This window comes from Euprymna scolopes, chromosome 37 (genome assembly GCF_053919585.1).
Source record: "Euprymna scolopes isolate OS-2025 chromosome 37, ASM5391958v1, whole genome shotgun sequence".
Lineage (NCBI taxonomy): Eukaryota > Metazoa > Mollusca > Cephalopoda > Sepiida > Sepiolidae > Euprymna > Euprymna scolopes.
In genome coordinates, this window is record NC_136518.1 from 11513034 (window position 1) to 11538778 (window position 25745).

At 35.9% G+C, this 25745-nt stretch overlaps 1 protein-coding gene across 2 annotated transcripts in view; it reads left to right on the forward strand.

The window, feature by feature from the left end:
- Positions 1-25745, forward strand: part of LOC145261083 (rab GTPase-binding effector protein 1-like) — a 297945-nt gene that overhangs the window by 161972 nt on the left and 110228 nt on the right. For both annotated transcript variants that reach the window (XM_080119264.1, XM_080119263.1), the window contains 2 exons: positions 5642-5758; positions 21514-21615. In XM_080119264.1, the coding sequence (XP_079975390.1) occupies positions 5642-5758; positions 21514-21615 (219 nt within the window). The remainder of the gene's footprint in view (positions 1-5641; positions 5759-21513; positions 21616-25745) is intronic.

Here is a 25745-nt window from a genome sequence, read left to right on the forward strand (position 1 = left end):
TCCAAGTAACCTACATCTAAAATTTCAAGTGTTTAGACCCAAAATAGGCGGAGGAGTTTGGTAGAGTCTGCAAAAGTCAACTCTGTAAACTTTGACCTCTTGCCAGCAAAATTTCCCCCCGAAAATTGATTAAAAAGATTGCTGCATATCTGAATACAATTTCTGTAAAAGTTCAAATATTTAGACCGAAAATTTGCTGAATAGTTTGCTACAGACTGCAAAGGTAAAATCTTTTGAACTTTGATCCCTTGGAAGCTAAATTTTCAGCAAAAAAACTATTAAAAAGTTTGCCCTATGTCTGGAAACACTTTATGTAAAATTTCAAATGTTTAGACCAAAAATTGGCTGAGTAATTTCGTAGAGACAGCCGAAGTCAATTTTTTTTTTTTTTAACTTTGACCCCAATTATGATCCCTTAACATTTGTTTTAGGCTCAAATCAAATTATAAAGTTATATCCATGTCCAAGTAAGCTATATTTAAAATTTCAAGTGTTTAGACCCAAAGTTTGGTAGAGTTCTCAAAGGTCAAATCGTTGAATTTTGACCCCCGTGACAGCAAAATTTCTGACCGAAAACTGATTAAAAAGATTTTCTCAAATCTCAATACCCATTATGTCAAATCTCTAATATGTAGACCAAAAATTGACCGAGTTATTCGTTAGGGAAGTTTACACACACACACACACATTTTTATAGATATATAGATCTGCATGAATATAATTACACATAATAGTTAACTAAAGATGATCATCCCATAAGAAAACTGAAAAATCTAGTAGGGAATTAATTCAAATGGATGTTTAAAAGAATATGCTAATTAGCATTTTGCAGATGAATGTAATTCCACAACCCATATATATATATATTTGTAGTCGTCCTGTTTCGTTGTATCACAACTCATCTGTGCCGCTAGACTAGCACCTCTCCCAAGCGAAGGATTGAACCTAGAACCATTGTGATGACAGTCGGCAGTTCTCCCACTCGACCACAGAAGCGATGCCCGCAAATAACCTGTCCGAATATCTATTTAAACAAACATCCATCCACCACTTCTACAGTGCTCAAACCGCCTGTTTGCAAACAAACAGCGAGCCTCGCATTTTTCAGCCAATTAAGTAGCGGGTGAGATTATTTACAACAGTGCTCTACCCAAAGAGGGGGGCTTAAAATACATATATATATATATATATATATAGCGTTCAGCATGGATTCGTTTTTGAATATATGGATTAATGTGTGTATGTGTGTGTTGGCAGTATCTGTGTATGGATGTGTTATGTGTGTGTTGCGTGTATGTGTGGGTGGAGGTAGATTAAAAAGGCACCGGTCAGTACTTGGTTGACCATAGCTAAGGTTATTAACTTACAGACTCTAAGACAAGAAAACTAAACTCTCAATGACCCTATGCCATAAAAAGCCAAAAGTTAGGTTAGATGGGGGAAGGGGAAAAGAAAAAAGATGTTTATCATCTTCAAAGACCTCACTCATCCTTTTACCGTTTTTGTTTTTTGTTTTTTTTTTTTTTGACTCCCACCCAGGTTGTATTTTTAACTAGATAAACGAAATAGAAAAATATATTTGGTGGAAATGTCACTTTTGAAGGTAGTTCTTGGCCTGAAGACGTAATCCCCCAACGTGGGTGATTACAGAAACATGTATGCACATATGTAGCCATTAATGTTTGTATAAATAAAATTAATATACCTGCTCTGTTCACTCATTGAGCACTATTTTGGTAGACACATGTTGTTTCATTGGATGTACTTCTAGGAAACTAAACTCTACTGGCTATATATATATATATATATATATATATATATATATACATATAAACAAAGTTGTATTTTCCTTTTAAATAAAAAGAAAAAGGCTTGCTTTTTTCTTTCTTGGCCTTCGGACTAAGATCAAGGTGGGCTAGGATCAAGCATAGACTAGCAAACGTACAGTGATGAGGATGACCATAGATTTGTAAATTTCCAGAGTGAATAAAAAATATATACCTCAAAGTGTAGTACGTGTTCTGATGCTACACTTAATGTAATTTGTCCTCGGTCAATGGAGGGGAAACCCTCTATACTGAGACAATTATCATTTTTGGTCCCTACCTGAGCGCCCCTTTTGCCCCTCCTTTGGGGAGCTGGTTTTCCTCTCACATCAAAAACGACCTTGTGTCACATTTTGCTTACATAGGGAAGCAAATAAATACCAATAAAAATAGGATTTTTAGTATAAATATCAATGCACAAAAAACAAAAAATTATAGGAACATAGATATAACTATTAAAGTGAGAATGTGTGTGAGATCAATTCTCACTCAACCTACATGCTCAACGAATTTTTGATCTACAGCAGTGGTTCTCAACCTTTTTTTACTCATGGACCCCTTTTCCCTTCTTTTTATCTTGGTTGACCCCTTCATAACTATTGGTCATAAGACAATCTTCTATTTTTCACTCATATAAATTTTGAGGTTTTAATAATCAAAGCAATATTATATAATTAAGCTTTATTTTTAAATGAAAACTAATTTAATGCAAATAAAGTATTCTACAACAAATATAATAATTATGATATGTTTTGTTATGTTTTGCCTGTGGACCCCCAGAAATATTCCATGGACCCCGGTTGAGAACCTGATCTACAGCATTGAAATTTGGTATATAAGGTATTCAGAATATGAATAGGAGTATAGATGATTTGGTAAATTTTTACCTGTTTTTTATCTTAATATGTTCCTTAAAAATTACGACTATTCCAGGTTTTTGAGTATGCTGAAAACGAATATAGCATTTAAATTTTCCGCAAATAAGTAGTTTCCTGGGTATCAAGCAATGTCATTTATGCTATTGTTGGTGGCTATCTTGATACATGCTTACACACGCTCTTGCATGTAAACGCAGGCCTGAGAAACTATACGCATTTTCGCATGTAATAAGATGGTCACCAGTAATAACACAAGAAAAGACATTGCTTAATATCTGGAAAACTACGTATTTGCAGAAAATTTAAATGCAATATTCGTTTTCAGCATACCCGAAAACCATTAAAAGCCGTCATCTATACATTAATATGATAGTGTGTGTGTTATTTTCTGTCACGCTTACATCCGGGTCGTTTGTTATGTACTTCCATTTCTTGTAATAAATAATTTTACCAAGAATTCTTCATAAGTTTTGGTTTCGATTCAAGCTGATGAACCCAAGTCATACATATATTTTTCATTTTTGAAATCGTAACTTTATAATATATAAAAATTGATAGAGCATTAACTCTATAATAATATATACGAAATCTGCAAGAATTACTATCATATTTAAGCGTATTTTATGGCCTGGCTACGCCAGGTGTCCCTGCTAGCTTGGATAAATACTTTTGCAGTTTTAACAAAAGAGCTACAATAATATCAGAGCATCTCCATTTACACTGAACATCTACAGAATGCCAACAGCAATATATTACATATGAATCAGTCCCCTGTGGAATTTCCACAGGTCCCACTAATTTTAAAGGAAAATGTTAAGGTAGAAATCAGGTAAAAAATTTACCGATGATTTTTGTTGTTTATATTATTCAGACTATTATCCTCATCTTCGTTGTTATTTTCGTTTCGGGCAATCTAATCGCCAACCTTCTTTTAAATACATCGGTTCTAAATTGTGTACCTTTCAGGAACCTGCGATAAAATTGTCGCCCTAAAGAAAACAACACTACAGCTTTTATTAAAAACTTATAAAACTTTTATTGAAAAAATGAATTCAGATAACTTGATTATGTAGTAGAGCTGACATCTAGTCAATGTAACCGCCTTCAGCCTCAATCACCGCCTCTATGGGTTTGGAACTGGGAGCTTCCCTTTTCCACAAGTGCCGGCATGAGCTCGACCAATACTTGGCGGATGGCAGTGATCAGGCTGGCTTTGGTGTTGTGGGAGGTCATGTTGATGTTCTTGACATATGATTAAACAAAGTAGTTCAGTGGGTTCAGATCAAGGAAGAAGGAGGAGCCAGTGAGAGAATAGTATAAAGTCGTAGCACTCTTTCTGAAGCCAAGCCTGGTCTCTTTGGACTTGTGAGCTGGTGCAGAATCCTGCTGCCGCACTCAGGGTCTGCCAGCGGCCACCTGATTGCACCAGGGGATTACCATATTCTTCAGCACATCCAGGTACACTTTGGTGTTGGCTTTCAAGCCGACTTCGAAGATGTGAGGTGGCATGATGTGGCCCCCACTTGAAACCACATCAAAGATCATAACCGTGGATTATCTAATGCAATGAGCTGTGTGGCATGAAGCGTTGAACCGTCCGGATTTGCATTTTGAGGGTGCTGGCAGTGGTCCTGTTGTTATAACTTCGATAGGTAGAGAGCATGAGTTGTACAGCGGCGCATCTCTGATCACGATCGTTGAGCATTGTATCACTTTCAGACATGATAGAAGGCTCCTATCGCTCTTGGGATTTGTACACAACTGACCAACTAGTAGATAGATGGTCTGCAACAAATAAAAGAAACCAGTTTTCATCAAAAGGAAATGGAATCATGTCGTCTTTTCTAGGGCGATAATTTTATAGTTCTACACTGTAGACGGAATTTTTAAACTGAATCCTTTATTTAATCCACAAAGGTAGATTGTTCTTGTTCCCTAAGTTATGACCTGATAAAAAAATTGGGGTTTGTTTTACAATCCACAGAGATACAAAAACATTTTCAAAAAACAAATGTATAACAAATAAATGTTATCAAAGTCAAGATAATTTACTTTTCTACCTAACTGAATAAGTTTGTAGTGTTTTTATTTGATATAAAATGCTTATCCGGTGTATTCAGCTTGTATTTTAGACTAAGTCACTGCGCGGAGGCATGTGAAGCTTCTTCCCGGTGCGCCATGCGGGTGTCCTAGATTAGAGCAGGCAATCAATCAATTTGATTGAAAAATATATGATTTCATGTGGAACATTCGTTGATTCTCATTCAATCCCGGGATTACATGGGATACCCTGAAAAACCTGACTGTAAAAAAAACAAAAAAACAAACAAAAAATAAAAACAAAAAACATTATTTTACAATTTATATATCAATAGATATCCAAAGCAGCACTTGCTCTATGTGGGTTAAACCCGTTTCCTTCGAAGAAGGAAGTTTCATGGGAATATCAAGTTTACAATCGGTCCCTAGTTGCATGTATGTCCCTTGTCTGAGGGGAAAACAATGACAACGTTGGGTTTTTGCAATTTTTACAAAGTGATATCCATGTTCTTTTACATACATCACCTGACATTCTCAAATGGTCACCCATCTGGTACTGACCAGGTTCAATGTTGCTTAACTTTGATGAACAGTGTGTCAACATGATTGTGCTATATATATCATATTATAGGCAGATATGTATGTTTTAACGTGTATCCTTTTTTATTTGGGAAATATAATAAATCAAGGTGACAGCTGGTTGTGGCTATCTCCAATTATATATATATATATATATTGCTTTTTTTTTTTTTTTCAGCATCATTAGTTCAATGATTTTGCTTATTGTTGCAACCATTTCTTTTTTATTTTATTTTTTATTTTTTTTTAATTACGCAAATGTGCATTTTTCGAAGCAGGATTCAGAAAATTATGTGTTCGTATGTTGTTTATTTTCAGGCCCAGGAGGATGCGGAAATCCTGAAATCCGTGGTCCTTCCTCTTGAGGAAGAAATCAAAGCTCTGAAGAACAAAGTGCAAGAATCTGATGATAAAGTCAAAGATCTGGAAAAGCAGGTGAGTCATTTCAGGCAGAACGAAATGTCCAACATTTTGACTTTCACCACTTTCGTCTCTCGTTGAATTTTAGTTTACACGTGCGCGCACACACACAAGTTGAATGTCTACTGTCTTCAAATGTCTAAGGTCTTTCTATACAAAGGTTTGTCGGGACAAATTGGCATGAGGATACTTTTCCATACAAGTAAACCCTGACTAAATATTCAAAATCACATAGCATTCGCTGCCCAAATAAGATCTCTTTGGTATGGCTCACTCACAGGGTCTTATGCGAGGTATGGTGCACCTTCTCCAAGTGATGATACCTCAAGTAATAGCACAAAGCTGGATACTCCACCAGAATAGATGAATTTTCATCCTGGAATCCTTTAAGACCAAGAGACCAAAACGAAAGATATACTATAATGTATTTAACTGCTAAATTGTGGAGAGGAGAATTAATATTAACTTCTTTACTAACTCAGTGTTTGAGAGACAAAGGAGTATATTAATGGAATATTTGAATAATGTTCGAATATCTATGTATCTCGTAAAGAAATCAAGTGTTAGCCCCAGGAAGGGGGAGGCCCCCTTGATTTTTGAGAAAAGGAAAAATAAAAAAAAATAAAAAAGTAACATGATCATTTTTATAAATTAATAAATTATAATTCATTGAAAGTACGGCACAATCACGTTGATCACCGAAGTTAAGCAACGTTGAGCCTGGCCAGTACCAGTTACATTACCATTTGGGAAGGCTAGGCGCTTCTGGGAAGATTGGGCGTGGGGCCAGCACCCTCACCCTGTAAAAAGAACTCCTCGCTACAAAAACATCTACAAAGTTGTAGATGGCCCATGCCCCTCCAGGGGCTCAAGGGCTATGGATGGATGGATAATTCATTGAAAGTTGTTTATAAGAGTCAACGTTCATTTGATTTCGTATTAGTAAGATAGTCAGTGAGAAAGATTGGAAATACAAGATGCCTTCAATAAGTTTCCAGACTTTTTTTGTCTGGACACTTTTATTGATTGTACACACACAAAACTCTAGTTCTCTTCCAGTGCATTTGTTGTCCCATTCAAAAAACTTCTGGAAGGCCTCAAGAAAGTCCTCTTGTGTGAGCATGTCAATGACCTTCATCACAGCCTCTTTCATCTCCTCAATTGTCTCGTAACAACAGCCTCTAAGGTTTTCCTTGAGCTCACAGAATAACCAAAAGTCATAGGAAGCAAGGTCTGGACTATTGGGAGGGTGAGGAACTGTCTTGATGCCAATCTTGGTCAAATAGTCTGTGACAAGAATGGAGTTGTGGACTACATTCTTGGGGCAAATCTTGTACAAATCTTCCACATCCTCAGTTCCTTGCGAATAATTGTGTGTATAGTTCCCACACTGACATCAAACTGCACTTATTGTTTGTATCAACACATGACGGTCCTTATCCATTAAACTCTTTATTTATTTGGCCAATCAACTCTGATGTTCTGACTTCCTTATACTTTCCACACCTCTCATCATCCATCACAGACTCCCTGCCTTTCTTGAATCTCTTATGCCACTCAAAAACTGATGCTCGATTCATGCAAGATGGTCCAAAAGCAGTCTGAAGCATTTCATACGTTTCTGTGGCATTTTTTGTCCAAGTTTAAAACAGAATATAATTGCATATCATTCTTCTAAAGTGTCCTCGCATCCAAATTGCATTTTAACAGTTCACTGGCTGTAACAATCAGGCTTTAGTAGGGTGTATTCCAATTCCTGCTGTAACTGTTCATTTGAACCTGAAATCGTAAAAATTGATCAATCATCTCATAGTATGTCTAGCAATAACATACTGAATTTTCAAGAGTCTACGACAATTTTAAATGGCCATACAAAAAAAAAAAGTTTGGAAACTTATTGAAAGCACCTCGTATTTCAATGCATAAAGTTTATATAGTTTGCCAGACGATAATAAGTCAATGAGTTGTGTGTTTCTGCATGTTCATTAATGTTTGTGTGGTTGTGTGTGGAGAGATGTTGGCAAGGGAAGCGTTCACAATTGGACGCCCAGCGACACTGATCCATAGACTTGGGTCAACTGGATTCTACTGGTTTATTGAAAAAAAATTTAACTTTTTTAAAGGATTTAAACGGCTCAATCACGTTAACACACCAGTTCTCATCAGATCACCGAAGTTAAGCAATGATGAGCCTGGCCAGCACCATATGGGTGACCGTTTGGGAAGGCTAAGTGCTGTATGTACCACACCAAGTTGTAAAAAAATTCCAGGTTGGTATCTGGGAGCGTGTTAAACTCGCTGTGGGAGATGTACCCCCCCCTCGAATCAAGACGGAAAACAACAGGGAAACTACTGTCTTTACTTGTCTTATAGAGGCTCTACAATTTAGAGAGCAGTGATCGCCGATGCTGTGAAGCCAGCAGAGTCACTGATGATGATGATGATGATGATGAGATGGCTCTCAGAAAGACCATTTCAAATAAATTCAGAAAGTTTTCTGATTGGTCTATCTGTTTTTATTCAGGATAGTGTATGCACAGACAATATGTACACAAACGCGTTTACGCATTTTGATTTTGTACGTTGACTACTACACATCCGTTTGTTACGCTATCCATTGTACATGGAGACAACGATATAGTTATATGGAATAAGTCAGAGAGAGTTGCAACCTTGTTGAAGTGAGTGTCCCTAATGATGGAGGTCTGAACAGAGCTGAAAGAGAGAAACAGACTAAATAGCAAGGCCTCATGTATGATATGAAAAGAAACTGGAATCTTAGGCAGATATCAATCATACCATTTATTATAGGTGCCACAGGGCTTATGAAGAAGAACCTAAAGTCCTACCTAACTAATATTCCTGGTGAACCAAGTGCAAAAGAGATCCAGACAATTGCACTTAAGGAAACAGCGAGGATACTAAAAAGAGCTCTCGGTTGGTTTCAATAAAAAAGCAGGGGAATGTTGGCAGCTGGTTTGGCTGCCCCATACCCAACGTTACAATCTTCAAAAGAAGAAAAATTAAAAAAAAAAAAAAAAAAAGTAACAATAAGTAACCTAATAGTAACCCTAACCCAGCGTTACAATCTTCAAAGAAAGGAAATAAAAAACAAAAGAATCCATTTTATTTGTGTCACATGATTTTTGCATTAAAAAAACTTCTCCATTTTTATTACATGAAATTATATGCCAAATGCTAATTTCTGAATAATAAATCCTATCATTCCATGACAATACATAAACACTGCAAGTTAGTTAAAAAGAAAATAAGTTTTACTAATATGAAACATCTCCTATCTCTGAAGAAGAGTATTTTACCCATAAAATTTAAGATCAAAGTTTAAAAAATAATTTTTTTTTTTTTTTAATGAAAAAAACATTTACATCATATTCATGGCTTATACCTTTTTAAATTTAAAAACTAGAATTACTAGGACCTACGAGCTCAGATTATAGCTCCTCCAATCATTTTAAATATGAGGGTTATTCCAAAAGTAATGCATCCTATTTTTTTAATAAAAAACAAAACAAAACATAAAACAAAAAAAAAAAAGTTGAAGTGCTACAAAGATGAGTGATACCAGGAGATTGGTTTGCCATTTTCAGATTGACATCAGAGATGTGAGTGACAAAATGTGTTCTGGACGCCCATGTACAACAAACCACCTCATTGGTGGCAAAAGTGCGTTGAGAATGCTGGTGACTATGTAGAAAAAGAAATTCTGAAGCACAAAAGGTCACTCGTTTTAATGATATCACTCCTGTCTTAGTAGCTCTTCAACTTTCTAAGATAAAAAAAAATAGGAGGCTTTACTTTTGGAAGGACCCTCGTAGAATGTAGATCAGCAATGGAAAGGTTAAAACTTTTCCTGGTTCCGATTCTAAAGTTTCTTAACCCTTTATGACTTGTTTATATATTTTATTGAGAAAGAAAAAATTGAACATAAAAAACGTACAAAAAATTCAATTCAACAAAATTAGGCACAAGGCCCTACAAGAAATTGGGAGGGGGAGGGTACAGGGTCTTTTTGACTATGTAACAGATGAGACTTTGAAGTCTTACTCTTGACTGGCAACATTTACCAAAATACCTCAATCACTCTGTGGATCCTAATCTAACTAATAACCCCAGCGTTCAATGTAAAATTTAACTATGTACAATTTGTATATTCATTTCTGTATGTTGTGTGTGCATTTTTTTTTTTTTTTTTTTTTGTGTGTGTGTGTATGTGTGAGAAAATAAAGTTCGATTTCATTAGAAAGAGTTCTTGAATTAATTGGCATAAAATGTTCGTGGAGTGGGAAAAAACTAATGAAAATGTTCATTTCAAAAATAAGGAAAAAACTACTAATGTGTTGTTAGTAAGACCCCCCTGTACTATTCTATGTGGCTAGATCCCCCACTGTTTTCCGGGGAACCGAAAACAAGCAGAGCATCCCTAATGGGGTTTGGGGAAGTGGCCTTAATGGAGGTGGGAGAAAATAAAGCAACGGATGGAGGGGGTAGGAAGGTGACCTCTGAGTAGGGGGATGACCGGGGGCATCAGAAAATAAAGATGAGGAGCAGGGGGGTTGGGCAGACTCAGAGGTTCTCTAATACCAAAAAATAAAATCAGGAACAGGACCTCATTTGTACCACCAGTCAAGAGTTACTTTACTGAACTTATAATGCTAACCTAGGCGGGATGGGTTCCGTAGGACCCAGCACCGCCCATGCCATTCGTTCAGTCATAAATAAATGAATATAACGGCATAAATAATGTGGAACTTGATTCAAATACGCCTTTTACGTATTACTTCAGTATCTGGGTAGATGTTAGATACCTCCAGATTGCAACTGTCCATTGCTTAAATTTAGTATGCTGCCATCTGTCTCAGAGAATGGAGGATTTCATTTGTTGTCATAAACACACTTTTTTTTAAGCACTATGGCTAATAATCAAGTTAAGTTTATGAAATGCAAAAATTCTCAGTGATTGTTTAGCTATTGAACTTCATAATTTTTCTAGTTTGAAGACAATCATAGTGTTATTATCCTTTAAAATAACTAAAATAAACAAATATTTTTTTATCATCATAATCTTCTAGACTTATGAATGCCAAAAAGGCAATCATCTACATCATAATTCGGATCATAAAGGGTTAATCACCTACAAAGTCAGAATTTCATTTGGAGGAAAGACATTTGTACTTTTTAATATAATTTTTATTTTAATTTGGCAAATTTCCATTTTCACTTGTGGCATTTTTGTTCTTATTCACTTCTACCATTTTTAGCCGTGCTATTTGTGGCAGGTCTCTTTCCCAGTACAGATTTTTTTTTTTTTACATAAATTCATTGTTATCATTTATAAGTTTACTGATAATTTAAGATCAATGAATATTTAGCATTAATAATATAAATAGAAAATTAATTTAAAAAAAAAAATATATATATATATATATCTGGAAGTATGTTTTTTCTTTTTTTTTTTTTTTCAATTATATTTCTCCTTTTATATATACCAATCCTTAATTTATGAAACTTTAATTACAGAGCATATAACAATTAAATGACAAAAATTTATATTCCAAATTTCACAATGTTGACCATCTTACAATTTATTCCTTTAAGTGCGTTGACTTTCACAATTTGTGACAGCAACTGTTTGGTAGCACAAAATCATTCATTTAATTATTTTACCCATAACTCATCAGTCAATTCATTAAAAGAAAATATAATTCACATGGGCAGATTACAAAATCCAAAAATTGGAAAAGAAATTACAATTACCATTTATTTTTTTTAATGCCATTTTCCATTTTTACTGGATTGATAGTTGCTATTTCTTCTGAGGACTTAAGGGCAGAATAGATTCATTGATTGATATAATAATTTAATGAATGATTTTGCATTACGAAACAGGTGCTGTCAAGAAGTGTGAATGTCAACATACTTCAAGGAATAAATTGTAAGATGGTCAACCTCATGAAATTTAGAATATAGACTTTGTCATATATATATATATATATATATATATATATATATATATATATATATATATATATATTCCTTTATTAAGCCATAGTCATAAAGCCATTAGCAATAGACAGAGGCTACTCAGCTAATTAGGGAATGCATAAAACTTAGGAACATCACAATAGTTAGTAAATACAGAACTTTGAAAATGTGAGTGGTACATGTTCATTCACACAATTCTGAGGCAGCATGTTCAGGATAGCAGAACACAATGTGAAAGGAGATCGCTGGTACACCATTTTTATAAGTAGTTAAGATTTGTGATATTTCCAAGTTTTGCAATGTATTTATTAAGTTTTAAAAAATGTGACAGACAGACAGACATCTATATTTCTTAAAGGATAATGCGCACGCGTTTTTTTGTATGTCTTGAAAAGGCTTTTTTCGCTGACGGTCGGGGGGGGGGGGTTACTATCGCTTAGAAGTGTTTATATAGCCCCTAGATCATAATATGTACGATTTGTGAACACGCGTTGCGTCTAGATTTATTTACGTCGATTTTTACAAAGTTATTGCTATTTCAGCCTGTCTTTTGTTTGTTCAGCTTTTTTGTATAAAACCGAAACTAATTCAAAGCTTAGGCGCTGTTCCCAGCAATCGCACCGGGGAACGTCCAGAAGCAATCAGCTTTGATCAATGTGGGGCCAAACTGCTTATATCAGACAATTGCTATTCTATCTGGACAATAGGGAGCTGGTTTCTCCCCCCCCCCCACCAACATCTTGAGGAAACAACCGGCCAAAGTTGGGTAAACAAACCCAAAAGCTGCCCCGCAGCAAAAGTTAAGTCTGCTACTTCTATTTGACCTCATTAATGAGGTCAAATAGAAGTAGCGGACTTAACTTTTATTGCGAGCATGTGTCAATTCTGTTTTTAATACTTAAATAAATAAATTCAAACATGTTTCAGTTGCTCTTTGTTGGCTAAGCAGGTAACGTGTCAGGTTTTTGCATACTTTCTCAAGGCTTCGGGTTCGATCCTTACTACTTACCAAAACTGTTTTTTTTTTTTTTTTTTTTTTTTAAAGCCCCCCCCCCCACTCCCAACACAAATACCCAGGCAACGATTTTTTTTAAAGAAGTTTTAACATTGTTTTTTTTTTATATATATGTTTTGATCCCCCCCCCCCTTTATAAATCAATATATATAAAAGGCAAAATGTGTGTGACCATTTCGTGTATATCTCGCAAACGCTTTTCTCGCACACGGTCCCGGGGTGGGGGTAACGATCGCTTACAAGTGTTTATATACACCCTAGATAATAATGTCTAGGATTTGGGAAAGCGCGTCGCGTCTAGATTTATTTACATCGACTTTTACAAAATTATTGCTATTTTGGCTTCTCGCGTGTTGATTGGACTTTTTCGGACAAATTTGCAAAAAATTAAAAAATAATAATGATAATGTCATTCATACAAATTCCGTCTGTGTTTGTTTACAATATCACGTCAGCTGATATTTGGGCTTGACAATGAATGCCCTGGAAAAGTTACTTCTGATTAATGTTTACTTTTAAAATATGCAAAGAAAGAAATAATTTGGAGTGGTTTTAAATGATACCTCTTCAAATAAACTGAAGGTAAAATAAGGGACCATTTGATCTGTAGTCGAATGTTTTACCATTAAGCTATATCTCAAAATAATAATTTTTTTTTTTTTTCGTTTTTTAAAGAAATAAGGATTTGTAGAAATTTTTTTTATATTCCTTGGCCAGTGTAATGTAAAATATTCCCTTGTAAAAATCATTCTTTTTTTATCTATAAAGAGAGAAAGACTTTAAGATTATATTTTTTTTCGATTTTCTGTGCTTATCGGTGAATTTCTGTACAAAACATATCTAAGAACACTGCCAGCTATATAAATTGGCTTTGTATGAAATTTGCAAGATAGGCTCAGCTGTTTCGGAACCTATGAGGAACTCACTCACATATACACAAAGTGACTTTTATATAATAGTAGATGTGTGTGTGTGTGTGTGTGTATATATATATATATATATATATATATAAAGTGACCTCATGTATGTGTGTGTGCCAAATGGGCTCTCCCAAACTACTCTGTCAATTATTGATCTGCAAACGTAAACTTTGATATATAAGGGATTCAAACCTGTAGAACAAATTCAGTTTGGTTTTTAGCCAGTAAAAATAGCTGCTAAGGGGTTAAAATTGAAAAATTGAAACAAAGCATTCTTATACGCATGCACAAATATACATTTATATGTTAAACTGTGTTAATTTTTAAAGTTTTGATATCCATTTGTCCTTAGGCCGTATAATAGTGAATACTGCTCAAGTGCTAAATGTTTTTGTTTCGATTCTGGCACCCAAGTCATAATTTTTATTTTTTTTTGTAACTTTTTGAAATCACTACTATATATTGGGTACAATATAATAATAATATGAAATCTGTAAATATAAAAATTTAATATTTAAAGATATTTTACAACCATCAATGCTAGGCGGCATGCTAGTATATCATAAAACAAACAAAGCCACATCAAACATATGCGATTGATTTGTGCTTTGAAAGATTGTCAATCTTTTCCCAGCTTTGGTGTGAATACTCTCAAGTAGTAAGGCATTTTAGAAATATAAATAATTATTTTACCAACAGAATTATATTTGACACCGTTATTCGTTCTTACATAACCCACAAATGGTTGATATGCCGAAAACCAAACCAAAATCAAAAAATCAAAAACTGAAGTAGAGACTATAATCGTGGCCTTCGTTATAAAGATGGCCGGCCAGCTGAAAAAATGACGTCATCGCCGAGGTCCCAACAAGCAAGATATGTGGAACTCTTAGACTGTCAATAATGAACAGTAATTTTTACAGACAGCGTTACAAAACTTCAAAATTGGATTAAAATAAAGAAAGAACACGATTTATACTGAAACTCATCTAATATTAATAATAAAAAAAATAATTAAAAAAAACACAAGTTATTTGTTTAAGTATATTATAAGCAATTGAATATTTCGTTGTAGTATAGATTTTAAAGATTAGAATGCGTTCTTTAATTACTTATAAATTACATTTTAAAAAAGTGAAGGAACACGATTTGATTTGAAATAAACTTGAAGTTTATTTAATATAATTAAATGAAAATTATGCATGTAAGATTATGAATATTTGAAGCAGAACACAAGCAAAACATTTGATATGAGTTAAGACAATAAACAAATATTAAAATTAAACTTTTTTTTTTAAATCAAAATGAATATTTTTTTTTAAATCAAAATGAATATTTTTTAATCAAAATGAATATTTTTTAATCAAAATGAACCACAATATTTTTTCAAAATCAAAAACAATATTTTTAATAAATTCATGAAATATTGCACAGTAAAAAAATTAACCTAAAGAAAAAATCATGTTTCTTATTTAAGATTATTTCACCACATAACAAAAATAACATGCAAAATCATTTTTTTATATCCATATTTTCAGTTTGTTAAAATACGTGGGTTTGTATTACTGTACACATAGATTCGAAAAAGTTGTCAAAAAACAAATATATAACAAATAAATGTTATCAAAGGCAAGATAAGTTACTTTTCTGCCAAACTGGATATATTTTTCGTGTTTTTATTCAATGTAACATGTTTATTCAGCTCGAAAAACATAGTGTTTACCGATGTATTCGAAAATTCCAGATGGCGTCTGATTCTCTCTTTAACACGGTAAGTTTGGGATAAGGTGTTATAAATACAAAACCGGATAAAATACTGTTAAAAACTCGCTCAATATATGTTACCGTGACATAGGTTGACATATATTCGGCGGGTTTTTAATAGTATGTTGTATAGTTTTTTATTTATAACACCTTATCCCAAACTTACCGTGTTAAAGAGAGAATCAGACGCCATCTTGAATTTTCGAATACATCGGTAAACACTGTTTTTCGAGCTGAATAAACATGTTACATTGAATAAAAACACGAAAAATATTTGGTAGAAAAGTAACTTATCTTGCCTTTGATAACATTTATTTGTTATATATTTGTTTTTGACAACTTTTTCGAATCTATGTGTACAGTAATACAAACCCAATTACGTTAATGAAATGAATTGTACTTATTTACTATGCCTCCCCACGGGACAGAGTTAGACACCAGGGTCGTTTTTTAACGTGGAGAAAAGGTACAAAAATAAAAATTGTCTCAGTCGTGAAGGATTTCTCCTCCACCGAAAGAGAACAAGAAATAGAATGCAGCATCTGGAGAACAGATACTACACTTTGATCTGGTCCCGAAGGCCAAGACTGTTTAAGACCACGAGTGAACGCGCGTTTTTTTTTTTTTTTTTTTTTTTAGTTTAGTTTCATATATATATATATATATATATATATATATATATAAAAATAAGTATTTTTAAATTTTATCTTTCTAGCTTTAAAAAAAAGTTTAAAAATTTTATCAGCCGGCATAATTTATTTTTAAATATTGAAAAATTTCAGAAAAATAAATTATTGTTAGATTTTTAAAACGTGTGTCAACAGCTTAAAAAAATCGTGTTTTAAAGAGTCGAAGTTGTCTCGCATTTTCATTAGTTTTGTATGCTGTAAAAAATTTTTTTTTAATATTAGCAATTTATTTGAAGCTTCTTCTTTTGAATGGTAGAACATTTAGGATGATAATATTGAATTAAATTATAGTTACATCGTGTTAAATACAGGGGGGGAGCACGTTAAAACTTACTTTGCTGAATGGAGATGGTGTAAAATCTTTTCTTTTTTTTTTACTGCATTATAATTCTTTATCTTTCGGAAATGAAAATACTGTCACTTTTTGGTCCTTTACGATAATTTCCTCAGCAAGTTGGAACGATGCACCGTGAAGGCATTTTAATAAAAAAAAAGAAATATTACACTGACTTCAAGACGTTACGAATGCCTACCGGTGACTACCGGTGTCACCGGTATGGACTATCCGTGATGACATCAGCAGATTAAATTATTTTTGCCCACCGGCCATCTTGTCTTTTAAGACGGTCTTGCTATAATGCACTTTTTAAAAGCAGTTGATCGTTATACAAAAATCTAAAAATCTAATGATATATAGATCCAACTTGATTCAGCATTAAATGACCGGAAAAAAGCTTGATATGGCATGAAAAAAAAAAAAAAACAATCTTGCATCAGGTCTATTCTTTTTTTTTTTGTTTATCTATATATATATATAAAAGCGAAAATGTATGTATGCATGTATGTATGTACGCTTTTCCTCGATGTCCACAAAAGGCTTCTTTCAGAGAAGTGCTCGCTCGGTTCACAACTTCTTAAAACTTTTTATATCATCTATAAATTGTAATATCTCGCACTTAACCACGGAGCTCGCCTGTCTATTTAATTTTATTGACTTTCAAACGTTAATTATTCCACATTTCCCGCATCGGCACGCGTTACATTCAGTTTTCGGTATAAACAAAAAGCGAAACTCGACACAGGCCCAGAGCCAGTGAACGTTTGGTCAATGTCGACTTCGTCATATCAGACGGGGGAGCGGGTTTTTAAAAACAAACAAACCGATTTATTGACCTCATTAAAAACTGTCCCGCACAAAATGCTAACTGCTGAATACCTATCGCCGTCACGTCAATCAAAAACGCGCACCTGTTTTTTTGGGGGGGTTTTTTTTCACACTTTACTATTTTCCAACTGCGCGTCGTCAAGGCTTTGTTTTTTTTTCGCAGGTACCTGTTTTTTTTGTTTTTTTTCACACACACCTACAAACACCCGGGCAACACCGGGTACCCCTTGCTAGTCTATAATATAAATCTCACCTGTCTGTTTAAATGTATGTATGTATTTATGTATGGCTTGCATAAACTTTCGATAGAGGCGACGGATTTTCACAAGATCAGTATCATTTTGAAGCTCAGCCCTTCGGGCAACAAATATCTAAAAATTGGCCAAAAACATTAATTCCTTCACCCTCAACTTGGCACTTTTCAACAGGGAGGGGTTGCTTTTTATGCCAATATTTTCAAAAGTCATCCCCTCTTTTCGATTAACTAGCCTTAATTTAAATCTACATCACTTTTGGTTTGGCAATGGGCGCAACAGCTAACGCGTCACTTTTTTTTTTTTTTTCCAGTTTCTTTACCTCCTTTGTGATATGGGTTCGAGCCTGCCTGCCTACTACCACTTTTTTTTTGTTCTCAAAATTTTCCTTTTTTGTTTTTGCTCAACCAACACCCTTACACAACCTCCACTTTCTTTTTCGCCTTCTTATCACGGGTTTGGGCCTGCTTGCCTACAACAAGTTTATTTTTGCTCAACACACACCTACAAACACTCGGACAACCCTGGGCACCCATGGCTAGTCTATATATATAAATGTATTTATTAAGTTTAAAAAAATGTGACTGACAGATAGACAAAGATATAGAAAAGGCAAATGCGCACGTGCATTTTTTGTATGTCTCGAAAAGGCTTTTTTCGCCGACGGTCCCGGGGGGGGGGGGGTACTATCACTTAGAAGTATTTATATAGCCCCTAGATAATAATATCTGGGATTTGGAAATGCGGGTTGCCTCTAAGGCACCGTTCCCGGCAATCGCACCGGGGAACGTCCAGAAGCAATCAGCTTTGATCAATGTGGGGCCAAACTCCTTATATCAGACAGTTGCTATTCAATCTGGACAATGGGGAGCTGGTTCCCCCCACCCCAACATCTTGGGGAAACAACCGGCCAAAGTTGGGTAAACAAACCCAAAAGTTGCCCCGCACTAAAAGTTAACCCAGCTACTTCTATTTGACCTCATTAATGAGGTAAAAAAAAAAGAAGCAGAGTTAGCTTTTATTGCGAGCATGTGTCAATTCTGTTTTTAATACTTAAATAAATTCAAACGTGTTTCAGTTGCTCTTTGTGTGATCGAGTGGGGAACGTGTCAGGTTTTTTGCACACTTTATCTAAAGGTTGTGAGTTCGAATCATGGTGTGAGATGTCTTTTTTCTTTTCTTTTTTTATTTTCGATTTTTAAAGGTTTAATATTGAAACAGGGTTATTTAAGCCATTTTTCACGTTCTATGTTTTTTTGTTTTTATTTTTCAGATTTTTTAAAGAAGTTTTAACGTTCATTTTTCTGGGTGGGGGGTCCATCACATTCGCGTTTTCTTTTTTTGTTTTTGTTTTTCCGATTTGAAGAAATTTTAACATCGTTCGTTTTTAAGTTTTAACATTTTTTTTTTATAGTATTATAGCACACACCCCTCTAAACACCCGAGCACCCCCCCCCCGCTAGTCTAATATATAAAAGGCAAAATGGGCGCGAGCGTTTGTATATGTCCGCAAAAGGCCTTTTGCGTCCAAGGTTTTCACGTCGGTTAGATTCCAGGAGAAGATTTTGCATACTTCCTAGATCGTAATATCTCGGATTCGCAAATAGATATCATCTCTCTATTTTTTTTTTTTTTTTATGATCGAGTTTTAAAAAATTCACTCGTTTCAAATGTTTGTTTGTCTTCTTCGTATAAATAAAGCGAAACTAATCGACCAAAAACTGTTCTGTATTGGTGCTTGGTCATTGTAAGGAAAATCCTTCATACTGAGACACTTACTAATTTATTTGGATACTGCCAGAGTGCACCCCTTTTTTGGTGTAGCTGTTTTTACCCCCCACATTAAAAACGATCTCGTGGGAGGTTTAAAAGCAATGCCATTTCTGCAAGTCATATTTTGTTTTTGATTGACTGTTAAATTTGAACGCTTTACACTTTTGGTCGCGTCATGGAGTAGGGGTAAGACATCAGGTTTTCTTTCACTTTCTTTTCCGCATTCGCGTCATGAATTGGATCCTGCCTGCCAACTACCACTTTTTTTTTTTTTTTTTTTTACAGCTCCAAACACCCAGGCAACGCCGGGCACGTCTATAATATAAATCTCAATCATCAGTATGTGTGAATGTATGTATGTATATATGTATGTCTGTCAAAAACTTTCGACAGATGCAACGGATCCTGACGAGATCGGTATCGTTTTGAAGCTCAATGTCGTGGATGACAAATATCAGAAAATTGTCCAAAAACATTCATTCCTTAATCTCAACTTGCCAGTTTTCTGCAAGGAGGGGTCGGTTTTTGCGTCGCGATTTTTGCAAGTCATCGTAGCGGTTGGATTGAATACGCTTAATTTCAACATTCGGAACCTCCAGTTGAGCGATGGAGACATCGGCTAAGACGTCATGATTTTTTTTTTTTAAAACTTTTTTTTCCTCCTTCACGTTACGGGTATGAGCCTGCCTGCCTGCTACCACATTTTTTTTTTTTAACACTACTACTTTTGTTGTGATTCCCCCACCCCCGATACTATCACTTTTTTTTTTTTTACACCCCCGGGGTTCCTTACTACACCACCTCTACACACCTAGGCAATGCCGGGCATCTCTGTTAGTCTATATATAAGGTAAAATGTGTGTGTGTTTGTATGTCTACTAAAATCTTTTCTCAGCTGCATTGAGACCAGTATCATCCGATAGAGTGATGTCTCCCTCAAATAATATGTGAAAATTAGAAAAAAAAAAAGATCAATTATTTTGTATAGAAATAAACGTTTATAACAAGAGAGGGTCGGAAAAAATTGTTCCTTTTTTTTTGTTAACAACTTTGGCAAGTATGCATGCACGTCAGACATTCTTTCTTGAATTGGTTTAAATAAAAAAAAAAATGACGTTATTTCGCTGGCAATGTCGTGGGCAGTGGTCAACGAGGTCGGGTCGTAAGCTTTTAGCTTTCATGTTGGAGCCCACATAACGGTGGTCTAATATTTTTTTTTAAGTTTTAACATTTAAACAGGATTTTGAGGCTTACATAATGTGATTCCCCCCCCCCTTTTAAAACCAAAACTGAATTATTTTCAAGTTCGTTTAAACTGGTTTTCACATACTACTTTGTTCTATTTATTTTTTTTTTTTCACACCTCTCTCCACCCAGGCTGCGTTTAATTTTTTCTTTTTTTCTGGGGGTTGCTCAATATTCTTATTACACCATGTCTCAACATCCGGGCACGTCTTTTTTTTGTTTGTTTATATCTGTATAAGAGTCAAGTATGTCCTAAAATGGAGTACCATTGCCACATCTGGGCAAGAACTGCTCGGCGTGCCCCATCTTTCTTTGATGGTTCAAAACCGGCTTTGACACCTAGTAAAAGATGTCCTTTTCTCTTTCCTGCAACCTCTTTCTCACAGAAGAGACATTGCTAGCCTGTCTCTACTGTTATTTTCATGACAGGCGCTCATCTGAGCTCCAATCTGTGCCCCCCCCCCTCCTGCCAAACTTTCACGAAAAACACTTGACCGGCTACAACCACTATCAACAATTTCCTCCACTCGCTATCTATGCTTCAATCTAAACGCAGATTCCATGAACAAAGCTTCTTTCCTAGAACTGCCTGCCTGTGGAACACTGTTCCACTGGCCTGCTTCCCAGCCAATTATAATATGGTAGCTTTCAAGTCCGATGTAAACAAGTTCTTGTTGAACAGTCCCCTTAAATAATCCAAATTCTACCCAGTCTACACCATTTATGATTATTACACTACCACCTTACATTCGTTAACCCTTATCCTCGAGTGGGTTTTGGGCCTTGATAAGTAGTGACTCCCTTGTAAAAACCAAAAAAAAAAATGCATTTTGAAGTCTTTTTTTATTTTGATTTCCCACAAATTTGTAATCTTTTTGTTTATGATGCAATTCTCCTTAGTGACCGTTGCTATTATTGTCTAATCTGTTGTACTCTTTTCAGTTGGCTGAAGTTTCGGTTGATGAAGCAATGGCGAAGGTTTGCGATGCCAAAAAATCACCCTCTCTGCCAGAGTTTGATGAAAATACGGAACCAGAAGAAAAGGTTTGTATAGTACGCTAATCTTTCTCCTCCCTCTTGTTGTATTTCTGTTTTTTATCAACATCTGGCCCCAATCGAAATGAATGGCTTTCATGTTGGGGAAACATCTTTTGACAAGCTTCTTGGACTGCTTTTCAGTCTTGATTTGAAATGGAACACATACATCAAATCTTTCTTTTTTTTTTTTTTTGCTTATTACATTTTCACCTCAAACAAGGCACGTTGCCACTTTTGATGTAGGGGGCTACTATCAGGGACATAAGCTACAGGGGTACTATGTAGGGAGTTTGGCAGCAAGATGTCGGTTCACGTTACACTTGAACTTCCGCATGTCAGTACAGTTGGGGAAGCAAGAACCCGGAAATGAATTCCAAAGTTTACCAGTTCTGGGGAAGAAACTGCTGGAGTAGAAGGCTCTTTTACATCTAGGGATCTCTACTGTGATGGGGTGGGATTTAGCTACTTGTCGGGGGTATTTACGTCGAAGGGGTACAAGTGCTTGCAGTTCGTCAGAGCAAGTACCGTAAAGTACTTGTAGAACAGGCAGAGAGATGCAACATTTCGTCGATGGGACAGAGACTGAAGTTTAGATGACAGTTCAGGACCTATTAGGTTGGCGACTCTCTTTTGAACCCAAATATGACAACAATACTCCATACATGGGTGAATGGTAGCCTTATAGAGGTACAGGATACTTTCGGGCGTTAGTAACGTTCTAGCACGATAGAGAGAACCTACCTTCTTCGCAGCGGTCCTGGCAATACTCTCAATGTAATTTTTCCAACTCGTGTTTTTTTTTTTTTTTTTTTTTTTTTTATTACATTTTCACCCCAAACAAGGCAAATTGCCACTTTGGTGTAGGGGGCTACTATCAGGGGCAACAACTACTGGGGTACTATGTAGGGATTTGGGCAGCAAAGTGTCGGTTCACGTTACACTTGAACTTCTGCACGTCAGTACTGTTGGGGAAGCAGGGACCTGGAATGGAATTCCAGAGTCTTGCGGTTCTGGGGAAGAAACTATTGGAGTAAAAAGATCTTTTACATCTAGGGACCTCTACAGTGTGGGGGTGGGATCTAGTAGCCTGTCGGGTTTGTCGAGGGTGCTCGCGTCGTGGGGGCACAAGTGATTGCAGTTCATCAGAGCATTCACCACTAAAATACTTGTAGAACAGGCAGAGGGATGCAACATTTCGTCGATGGGACAGAGGCTGAAGCTTAGATGCCAGTTCAGGGCCTATCAGATTTGCGACTCTCTTTTGAACCTTGTCAAGGAGCGAGAGACTAGTAGCAGATGCACCAGCCCAGATGTGGCAGCAATACTCCATACATGGGCGAATGGTGGCCTTATAGAGGTACAGGATACTTTCGGGTGTTAGTAGTTTTCTAGCACGGTAGAGAGAGCCTACCTTTCTTGCAGCGGCCCTGGCAATGCCTTCAATGTAATTGTTCCAACTCATGTTTCCTGTGAACGTTAGGCCAAGGAGTTTGAAAGATGGACTCTCAGATAAAGGGTCGTTGGCCATTGCTATTGGTGGTAGAGAGGGTTTCTTGTAATTATTGAATGAAACTAGTTTAGTCTTGGCAGCATTGAACGCAACCAACCACTTTTGTCCCCATTCCACTACAGATTGGAGGTCTTCCTCTAGTGTTTCTGCCATTTCTTTAGAAATGTGTTCATTCGTCTTCCTGTCGTGTCTGCCATAGAGTGTAGTGTCATCAGCATATATACCCATCTCAGAGGCAATGTTGTCGGGGAGGTCATTTATGAATATCAGGAACAATAGAGGTCCAAGGATAGAACCCTGGGGCACTCCCGCATTTATATCATATTGTTTAGATGTGCGACCGTCGAGGACTACCTGGATTTTTCTCTTATCTAAGAAGGATTTAATTATGTTAAGTATTCTACCAGTGATACCGTAAGATCTAATCTTCCTGAGGAGACCCTCATGCCATACCCTGTCAAAAGCCTTAGATATATCTAGAGCTACTGCTCTGCCTTCCCCCGCTTTGTCCAGTGATTGGTATATACGTTCAGAGATCACGGTGAGGATGTCTGCTGTGGAACGGGCTTGTCTAAATCCATATTGTTTGTCAGTCAGTAGTTTAGCATCTGTAAGATGATGGACTAGAGCATGGTTAATTATGGTCTCAAATATTTTGGCAAAAAGTGGGAGGAGGCTAATGGGGCGATAATTTGATGGGTCTGTCCTTTCGCCAGAATTCTTGAATACTGGTACAACAGAAGCAGTTTTCCAACAGCCCGGAAAGCAAGCTTCATTAAGACATTTGTTGTAGAGTTTGGAGAGAACTGGAGCTACTTCGGCTGAGCACTTTTTTAATAGCACAGCTGGGATAAGATCGGGTCCACATGCTTTTGAGGTGTCAAGGTTTTTTATGATAGCATGCACCTGAGCAGGGGTGGTTTTCAGATCGTCTAGTGTGGCGTCTGTCCGCATAGGAAAGTCAGGTAGGGGGTGGTTGGAAGGGTCCAGTGTGGAGTTTGAGGCAAACCGACTGGCAAGCATGTTAGCCTTGTCGGTTGCTGAGGAGACAACCTCGTGATTGTGTTTCCTGTGAACGTTAGGCTGAGGAGTTTAAATCCATTGCCAAGATCGCTGTAACAATAGTTGGATCATTCTACCACTCCAGTAGATATCTCACTACATCTACATGCATAAGAGCCTGTGGCGTCCTCAGATGGAGTACTGTTGCCTCTCTGGTCAGGAGCTGCTCAGAGCATCCTATCCTGTTTTCATAAAGCTCAAAACTAAGGGGGTGATGCACTTTGTCTCCCCTACAATCTCTTTCCCGCAGAAGAGACATTGCAAGCCTGTCTTTGCTCTATCATTAAGTGCTCACCTGAGCTTCAATGCCAAACTTTCACAAAAAAAAAAAAAAACTTGACTAGCTACAGCCACTATCAATAATTTCTCCTGAATTTGTGCCTGAATCTAAATGTAGATTCCATAAACAAAGTTTCTTTCTGAGAACTGTCCGCTTCTGGAACTCTGTTCCACTGATCTGTTTTCCTGTTGACTACAATATGGTCATCTCCAAGTCCAATGTAAACAAATTCTTGTTGAACCTCTCCCTTAAATAATCAAATTTTTACCCAGTTTCCACCGCTAATGATTACTATGCTGTCCCAGTGACAACTGTACACTCATTAACCCATTAACCCTTATCCTCCAGTGGTCTTCGGACCTTGATAATGGTGCCCCCCCCCTTGTAAAAAAAGGATTATTTGTTATATTTTATTTTTTTTTGTAAATTCACTCAATCAATTTTATTATTAAAAATAATAGCAAAGTGCAGCACGCCATATAAAAGACTACTGGTACAGTTTGTGAACCGTGATAAAAACTAACTTTTGCTGATGTAGCATTGCATTGACAGTAGTGATGGGACGATTCTAATATTTTCCCTGATTACAATTCTTTTTAAATTTCAAAAGATACAATTGTTTTTTTTTTTTTTTATTGTTTTTTTTCTTTTTTATTTCCCCCTCAGGAGAGGGAAGGAGTACTGTAAAAACCCACGTAATTTATGCGTATAATTTAGCAAACATAAAAATACACTTGTAGGAGTGATTTATAAATGTTAATTTTGCTGATAGTTTAAAATCAATAAACATTCATTAATATTTAAGTTCTAAACAAACAAATAAAAGAATCGTTTTTGGCATCGGAAAAAAGGCACAAATTTTTCTGATACTGATTCTGATGCCTCAAAAAATTAAGATATTTTTTTTCAATTCTCAACACTAATTAATCGTCGCAATAACAGCCAAACGAAAATGAATTTGTGTCAAAACACTGCGGAAAAAATAATGAAACAACATTTAACCCCATCAGATCCTAAACTACTGGACCTAATTTGCCTCTGTGCCTGGTCTCCTGGGTAAAATTGTGAAAAAAATTTAAACACGTTAGTAATTTTTAGCCTTTCATCTACCGCCAGTATTCAGCCTTCGTGTGCCAGTCTGCCCAGCAGGTGGAGCCCTCTTGATGCACAGGCCCACTTGCATCGTCAGAATTATCATCACTTTTTTTCCTTCATCGATATATTCATCATCAATAGCGTTACTTGAATCAGAAACATACTCCTGATCAAATTCGCCTTCATCTG